This window comes from Pundamilia nyererei, unplaced genomic scaffold (genome assembly GCF_000239375.1).
Source record: "Pundamilia nyererei isolate P.nyererei 1_Seehausen unplaced genomic scaffold, PunNye1.0 scaffold00097, whole genome shotgun sequence".
NCBI lineage: Eukaryota > Metazoa > Chordata > Actinopteri > Cichliformes > Cichlidae > Pundamilia > Pundamilia nyererei.
The window spans coordinates 38289-47486 of record NW_005187498.1 but is presented as its reverse complement, the minus strand read 5'-3'; the positions used below and the strand labels follow the sequence as shown (position 1 = coordinate 47486).

The 9198-nt window shown below is 41.1% G+C and overlaps 1 protein-coding gene across 1 annotated transcript in view; it reads left to right on the top strand.

Annotated features, from left to right (window-relative positions):
- Window positions 1-9198, top strand: part of opcml (opioid binding protein/cell adhesion molecule-like) — a 291320-nt gene that overhangs the window by 253591 nt on the left and 28531 nt on the right. The window contains exons 4-5 of the mRNA XM_005740161.1: window positions 4660-4797; window positions 4955-5075. Of these exons, the coding sequence (XP_005740218.1) occupies window positions 4660-4797; window positions 4955-5075 (259 nt within the window). The remainder of the gene's footprint in view (window positions 1-4659; window positions 4798-4954; window positions 5076-9198) is intronic.

The following is a 9198-nucleotide window of genomic DNA, read 5'->3' as shown; positions in this document are numbered from 1 at the left end:
ACAGCACTATAATGACCAGACCTAATTCTTTTGAAAACCATACATCTTTCCACAGGTCTCAACTTCATCAGACATCACCTAGACTCCGAGCTGAATGAGACCAGCACAAACAGCAGCCTAACCGACTAAAATGATGGATCCATGGGGTCAGGAAAGCCAGAAGCAGGGGAACTGGAGAGGTACCTTTCATGTGCTGTATATATATATATATATATATATATATACAGCACATATATATATGTTTCAGGGTGGCTGTAGCTCAGGAGGTAAAGCAGGTCACCTACTGATCGGAAGGTTAGTGGTTTGATCCTTGGCTCCTCCAGTCTGCATGCCAGGTATCCTTGGGCAAGATACTAACCCCAAGTTGCTCTCCGATGCATCCATCGGAGTATGAATGTGTGTGAATGTAGTTAGATAGCACTAAGTATAGATAAAGTGCTTGTAAGAATGGGTGTGATTGGGTGAATGTGGCATGTTGTATACAGCGCTTTGAGTACTCCGAGAGAGTAGAGAAGCGCTATATAAGAATCAGTCCATTTACCATGTATACACTGCCAAACTGCAGATGTTTGGCAAGAAGATTTGATCACACTGGTGATGTTTTTTACTAACTCTTGTAGAAAACTAAATCATGTCATTCATATCCCGCACAAACAGTTTGCAATGAATTCCAGATTAAGATTAAAATAAGAATGCGTGAAGGCTAAGCAGTGCTAGACAATGGATCCTCCTGTTTGGCTGTTATTCTGGGAAAAGACGAGAAAGACAGTGATGGAAGCTGTGACTGGAGCTGTGATGTAGCCTATATAAGAGTTATATTGTACGAACGTGATAATTATGTATATTGTAATAACGTAATATTATATTGTTCAAACGTGAAAGGTATATTGTACTAACATGAAAAGTATATTGTTAGAACAATATACTTCTCTATTTTTCTTTTGCCTGGGTGGCAGCTCTACGCTTCCGTACTACGCTTCCATATAAGAGGCTTTTCAATGTGGCCTCACAAAATTGTGACGACTACAACAACCATAAAAAGAGTTGGATGAACACTGCTGCTCAATTGCAGCTGCCTGGTCAATGTTTTCCATTAGTAATTTAGCAAAGTTGATGGTGGTGGTGTGTGTGTGTCTGTAAGACAGAGAGAGGGAGAGCGAGAGACAGATTTTGTATGATAAGCTTCATGTTATGTTTGAGCACTCAGGTCGCATCAGAGCATCAGGCCGAGACCCTGCATCGTGACCTATGAACTTCTAACCCCTGCGAATTGTACAGTTTGAGCAGGAGCTGAAAACGCAGCTGAAAAAAATCGTAGTGTTTGCCCAGCTTAATGCAGACTGTTTAAATTAAACAAGCTGCTTTTTCACACAATAAATCCTGTCAGCCGCAGCATTGCCTTCTTTTTTAACAGTTAAAGCAGTAGAGACGACCTGTTTGCATGCGCGTTGAACTCTAGCATCATTAACCAGGCTAGCTGTTAGCTTATAGCTCACGCTAGCTAACTAGCGAACAGTTAAAAGGACAGCTGAAGCTGCACAAAACACCCACAAACTTATCTCACTACAATGTAGCGCCGAAAATATGACTCGCAGCTCGAGCTCGACACAGCTGCTGTAACATAAGACTGACATCCAGCTAACCACAGCTAAAAAGATATTTAGAGAAAACTTGCCGTTTCCTCAGGTTACACGAGCCGAGTTGTTTCACGCTGAAAAGTTCCTTTGTTTTGGCTCTCACTGAAGACACCGACACTGAAGACATAGCTGTTCTTTTGTACTGCTTTTATGCGAAACATTCTTTGTATATGAGGCCAAGGGTGTTCATCCTGGCTCTGCCATGTTTTCATGGGTTTCTTCTTTCCGTGTGTCTGCTACTTTTAAACGCTTGGGCCGCTCTGCCCGCCACAGTTTCAAACTGTTTCAAACTAACCAACATTCACACATCGGAGGGCAACTTGGGGTTAGTATCTTGCCCAAGGATATTTGGCATGCAGACTGTGGAAGCCAAGGATCGAACCACCAATCTCCAATCAATAGCTCCTTAACCACAGCCAAAAAGGATATGGCAGTCCATTCTCCCTGAAGCACGGACTACACTGCCCATGAGGCTACATTCTTTAGGGCTATGCCTGTAACACTCTGTCTATTGCCTTCATATTAAATAATTGTTTGAATATTTTTTTAAAATATTTCTTCATATCATTATGCAACTAGGGGTGTTATGGGTATTTTATTTTAAATACGTAACAGCGGTACATGTATTCCTTTACTCCCCAACACTGGGTACCATACCATCTTAACTAACTGGTCTACTGTAATCTTTTTACTAAAACTGCACAGAGTGGTGTCTAGACAGCAGAGCTCCTTAAGCTAATAGCTAATATTACAACAGTGCTCCACTGAGTGCTTTCAGATACTCAGCTTCCGTCTCGTACTTTAATGACTCTTATTAGTGATCCAGTCATGGAACACTGACACTGATGCTGTGCTGGAAATGTGACCAGTGATGTGGGAGTTGGTGTTAATGGTGATTGTTTTTATATTTATATAATCTGATTAATACATAATGATTATGACTCTTTTATTTTCATTCAGCTGTGTGATTTAAACTGACATTCAAATTCTAACACTTGAACTGGAGCCGTGTCTTGTCATTATCTTGCACTTTCAGTATAGTATTGTTTTTTGGCTCTGTAATAATGAAAAAATAACTTACTTTTAATCTCAGTGTATTGTGATGGTGCCAGAGGCTAAATTGTTTCTCAAATGTGTATGAATTATGTGCTGTGGAGACATGTGGCTGCTTACAGTGCTGTAAGAATAAACATGCACATACACACAGAGACACTCATTCAAACACAGTTCTGAAAAGTCTTAAACACGAAATAAGAATCGTTCTATAAAACCTAACACAAAAAAACAAAAACACAACAAAAAAGAAGTAACATGCATCTATGTTTTTTTTATTAGATGCTTTAAGCAAAATTTAGGCTTTTAACAATAATAAAGCACAGTGTGGTGATACTATTTTGCTGATTTGGCCACAAATATTATTTACATTTAGAAATTTGGATACAACTTACCAGACTGATTTAAATTTAACCACTTTAGTATAAACAAAAATGTTGAATCCCCAAAGTAGTTTAGTAACATTTTTAAAAAATATATATATTGTCCACCTTATTATTAACTTAGAATACCACATAGAATACCTAAGCTTTTTCCCGCATAGAGAAATATGTGATGCAAAAGGGGATAAGGACTGGTATTTATGCAGAGCTTTTTTTTAGTCTCCTTGAATTCCCAAAGAACTCTACAGCGCACAAACATTTTATTCTATGCAAACAGTGCTGGAATTTCCTTAGCAAGAATCACAGGAAAATCATCAGGAAAATCATCAATTTTAACCATTTATGTTAATTAGAGTCATATTTCCTTGAATTTATAGTTTGCATGAAAATGGAAAACATAGATTACATAATTAATTACACAAATCAAGAACTGAGTTCACATTTGTAGATACCCACCAATGGGTGGCACTTGTTTTCCATCTTTCCATCATTGAGATCTCAGATAGTTCTAACTAGTAACTCAACAGCATTTTGTCACTAATCTACATAGTTACAGTTGATGAAAATGTTAATTACCTGAGTTCGCAGTTCCCTGGTTTCATGCAAGAAGCTGATTATCCCTAGCCCTCAACCTTTTTACTGAATCCCCTGCCAGCTGCAGCAGTGTCTGCAGCTGAGGATTAAAAAAACATAATGGCATTATGCTAATGTTGTGATATTGCTAGATTGACATTTCTACTGATTGGGATTAGTGCTCCTATCCATTTTCCCACCCACACAGCAGTGGCTTAAAGTCTCTCTCTCTGCCATGAAAACATGCTTTTAACATTGTTGGTGTCAGGGGTAATTTATGGTGTTCCTCAAGTGGGCTTGTTTCAGTGCAATTAGTGTATTTTCTTTGTGTACTGAGTGCATGCCCTGAGCTGTCTGCCATCTGGAGATGTTTGAGAGAAAAAGAGGGCTTTCCTGTTTCTGGGTTCTTTTTTCTTTAATTAAGTTTTTTAACAAGGATAATCACAAGTTTGTTCAATCTGTTAAGTTGCAGCAGACCATTTGAAAATTTACCATTATCCTATAATATCTTTTCAAAACATGATGCAAACATTAGTTTCTGCAACTGGATTACCATATTACTATGTCATATTTGCATTATTAAGTGATTATCTGAGCTGGTAATCTTGGCTGTGTTGCATTGGGTCAGTCATCTTGTTTACATATTTAGAGAAAAACATATACATATACAAAAACATATACATACCTATAACCTCGAGCGTGGCTCAAGAGTTGGGAGTTCGCCTTGTAATCGGAAGGTTGCCGGTTCGAGCCCCGGCTTGGACAGTCTTGGTCGTTGTGTCCTTGGGCAAGATACTTCACCCGTTGCCTACTGGTGGTGGTCAGAGGGTCGACTTGCCCTCGGCTGCTGCCTACCAAAGCTGTTTAACTTTTTTGGTCAGGTCCACAGCGGCAGACTGGTTTTTTTCTTCTGAAATGAGTACAGGATCATATGTCATAGAGCTAATCGAATTGAATTGAAACATTAACTCATGCACTGTTTTTTTTCTTTTGCTTTGTTTCTTTCTCTACAGGCACCCATAAATTTGTGACAGAGGGGGAGCACCTGATGCTCACAGCCATCACCAAAGAACAGTCGGGATCCTATGAATGCATTGCATCTAATGACATCTCAAGCCCGGATGTCAGGACAGTGCAAGTCACCGTCAACTGTAAGGGCCAGGCTATCACACTCAGGCTATATAGGACATCAAAGGGTGGGAGGGTGCAGAGTTAAATTAACACTGAGTGAGGACAGTTGAGGGCACAATTTCAATTTGAAGAAACAGTCATATGAAAACATATGACTGGTATTTTTTTGTTTTCCAGATCCTCCCTTCATTTCTAAAGCGAGGAGTACAGGCACTTCAGTTGGACAAAAAGGAATTCTGCAATGTGAAGCCTCTGCTGTCCCAAGGGCAGATTTTGAGTGGTACAAAGAAGACCGCAGGCATGTTTCTTCCCTGAGCTCTATGATTTCGACATGCTCTGAATTGTTTGACCTCAGTATTACAGGCTTACAAACACATGTGTTCTGCTGTACGCTGTGGTCTTAATTCATTCGACATGATCTTTGCTGAAAGTAATGATGTTCACTCATATCACTGTTTAAAATCATGTTTTTGAGATAAGATAACTTGTGCCCTGCATTCTTCTATCAGTGGACTACATCAAAATTTAATCACACTATTAGAAAAAAACAGTTAGTTAGATAATTTGCACAAAGTCATGGTTACCAAAGGAAAATTATTTGGGGTGGCTGTAGCTCAGGTGGCGGAGCAAGTCAGGCACTAATCAGAAGTTCAGTGGTTCAATCCCAGGCTGCCTCCTGGCTGCATGCCAAATATCCTTGGGCAAGATACTAAATACTAGTGGTCAAAGGCCCTGGTGGCGCCAGTGTCCGGCAGCCTTGCCTCTGTCAGTGCGCCCCAGGGCAGTTGTGGCTACAATGTAGCTTGTCATCACCAGTGTGTGAATGGGTGGATGACTGAATGTAGCGTAAAGCACTTTGGGGTCCTTAGGGACTAAGTAAAACGCTATACAAATGCAAGCCATTTACCATTTATTTGTTTCTCTATAATTCGTTTATGTCAGTAGGGTGCTGGGCTCAAATGTTTAGATAATAATCTAATATAAAGTAGCTTTTTCCAACTGATGACTTGAAACTGGAAATACATTTATGAGAAGAGTAAATACAAACAATGGCTATGGTGACTGTTAAATGGTCCCTGAAAGTGACAGCAGCATTTCCTGTCCCTATAAGATGAAATAAGTACAGGGAGTGCAGAATTATTATGCAAGTTGTATTTTTGAGGAATAATTTTATTATTGAACAACAACCATGTTCCCAAAAAACTCATTAATATCAAAGCTGAATGTTTTTGGAAGTAGTTTTTGGTTTGTGTTTAGTTTTAGCTATTTTAGGGGGATATCTGTGTGTGCAGGTGACTATTACTGTGCATAATTATTAGGCAACTTAACAAAAAACAAATATATACCCATTTCAATTATTTATTTTTACCAGTGAAACCAATATAACATCTCCACATTCACAAATATACATTTCTGACATTCAAAAACAAATCAGCGACCAATATAGCCACCTTTCTTTGCAAGGACACTCAAAAGCCTGCCATCCATGGATTCTGTCAGTGTTTTGATCTGTTCACCATCAACATTGCGTGCAGCAGCAACCACAGCCTCCCAGACACTGTTCAGAGAGGTGTACTGTTTTCCCTCCTTGTAAATCTCACATTTGATGATGGACCACAGGTTCTCAATGGGGTTCAGATCAGGTGAACAAGGTGGCCATGTCATTAGTTTTTCTTCTTTTATACCCTTTCTTGCCAGCCACGCTGTGGAGTACTTGGACGCGTGTGATGGAGCATTGTCATGCATGAAAATCATGTTTTTCTTGAAGGATGCAGACTTCTTCCTGTACTATTGCTTGAAAAAGGTGTCTTCCAGAAACTGGCAGTAGGACTGGGAGTTGAGCTTGACTCCATCCTCAACCCGAAAAGGCCCCACAAGCTCATCTTTGATGATACCATCCCAAACCAGTACTCCACCTTGCTGGCGTCTGAGTCGGACTGGAGCTCTCTGCCCTTTACCAATCCAGCCACGGGCCCATCCATCTGGCCCATCAAGACTCACTCTCATTTCATCAGTCCATAAAACCTTAGAAAAACCAGTCTTGAGATATTTCTTGGCCCAGTCTTGACGTTTCAGCTTGTGTGTCTTGTTCAGTGGTGGTCGTCTTTCAGCCTTTCTTACCTTGGCCATGTCTCTGAGTATTGCACACCTTGTGCTTTTGGGCACTCCAGTGATGTTGCAGCTCTGAAATATGGCCAAACTTGTGGCAAGTGGCATCTTGGCAGCTGCACGCTTGACTTTTCTCAGTTCATGGGCAGTTATTTTGCGCCTTGGTTATTCCACACGCTTCTTGCGACCCTGTTGACTATTTTGAATGAAGCGCTTGATTGTTCGATGATCACGCTTCAGAAGCTTTGCAATTTTGAGACTGCTGCATCCCTCTGCAAGATATCTCACTATTTTTGACTTTTCTGAGCCTGTCAAGTCCTTCTTTTGACCCATTTTGCCAAAGGAAAGGAAGCTGCCTAATAATTATGCACACCTGATATAGGGTGTTGATGTCATTAGACCACACACCTTCTCATTACAGAGATGCACATCACCTAATATGCTTAATTGGTAGTAGGCTTTCGAGCCTATACAGCTTGGAGTAAGACAACATGCATGAAGAGGGTGATGTGGACAAAATACTCATTTGCCTAATAATTCTGCACTCCCTGTAGTGATAGAGAGGAGTGATAAAATAAATGTAAAAAAACAGCGAAACTGTAGAAAAGAAACAGGAAATGAAATGTGGGAAATGGAAGGCGGGCTTTTAAACAAATACATCCTGTCACGGCTGCAGCGGCAGATGTGTGAAGTTATAAGAGATGGACCCAAGTGCAGGCACTGGCATTACTGTGAGTGAGCTTTATTTTCAAACGGTGATAATACAAACAGAAGCAGACATGGCAAAGAAAGAAAATAAGAAAGACCTAAACCAGGAAAACTAACTAAATAAACCTGAAACCATGAAACGTTGTTAGAACATGGGGGATGACACATAGAATGATACACAGACGGACGACAAAGAGCAAAGGTGAGCACACACTATGGCTGTATCCCAATTCAGGGTCTGCAGCCCTGGAGGACGCAGCCTTCGCTGTCTACTTGGGCTGCGTCCTTGAAGGCCGAGAAGGCCGGAAATATGAGGCTTGTGAAATCGAAAGGTCTATCCTCTGTCATGATACCCGCTGCAAACATTTCATACAGCATTGTTTCACAGAAATGAAGAAAAGAAATAGAGAGTTCATTTGTTTGTTTGTTTTTACATGACGTTTGTTTGATTTGAATATTTGAGGCTGAGACCACGGAACTGTAACAATATGAATGGTTGTGCTTCTTTTCGGTACTGACCAGCAATGTTCCCTCTGAGCTGCGCGCGTGCGCAATTGCGCACTGCTGGCATGGTCTCTGCGCACAGAAAATCTGCGTTGCGCACATAAAAAACCATCAAACCTGAATTGAATTTAAAATGAAAACTTTAACAATTCTGTTTTGCAGTGTTAGTCAGTAAGTGACTGGCTGCTCCCGTATGGGATTAGAACAATGCCACCTTATCCCATAGTCCAGCCAATAATGCGATTCACATTCGTATATACGCAGCTAATCAATGTCAATGACAGGCTATGACAGCATCCGTATGTGCCGACACCGGTGTTTTAGCTAGCAAAGCGGTGTGGCTGATGTGGAGTGAAGCCACATGATATGGCAACATGGCATTTAGTTGTTTAGGAACGGGGGAAGTTTTAGGGGTGACGGCGGTGTTTTGAGATGTGAGAGATTTGAGACGTTTAGTGCAAATCTTGTGTAGTTAGTGTGTAGTGTAGTCAATAGTTTTGTTGTGTGTGTCAGAACAACGAGGCGACTGCTGAATGTTACAGGTGTTACAGGAGAGAGTACATCTCCTGTTGTCAGGCCTGCAGGTATCAGGCTGTTGTTCTCCTTTATCTCATAGTGGACAGAAATTATTTTTTGGAGTGGAACAAACGATTTGTGTGGCATCAGATTTGATGCAGAACACCTGATTGTTCTGTAGTTTGATATGTTTATTTAAAAAAAACGCCTTGGCTGCATTTTTAGGTAAACAGCTGCTGGAGCGGGGGGGATAGGAGGAGGAGTTGGCCGTCCGATTGGGGTCTGGAATGTGGGGCCTCCCTGCTGCTGCCGAGTCGGGGCAGTCAGCTTCTCTCCACCCCAGGGAAAAGGGTAACACTACCTGGGTCTGGGTGCAGTTTCCCCCTCCAGGGTCAAAGATACCTAGACCTGGGGCTTAGAGTACGCTTGGGGAGTGTGATTGCGTGTAAAGTGTCTCTTTATGTCTGTCTCCACGTTGGTTGAGTGTTGAGTAATTGCATATGAGAGCATGAGGGTGGGAATGGATGTTTGTATCTGTGTGTGCCTGTTTGTCTGTGTCTATATGTCAGGTCGGGTATCAGATG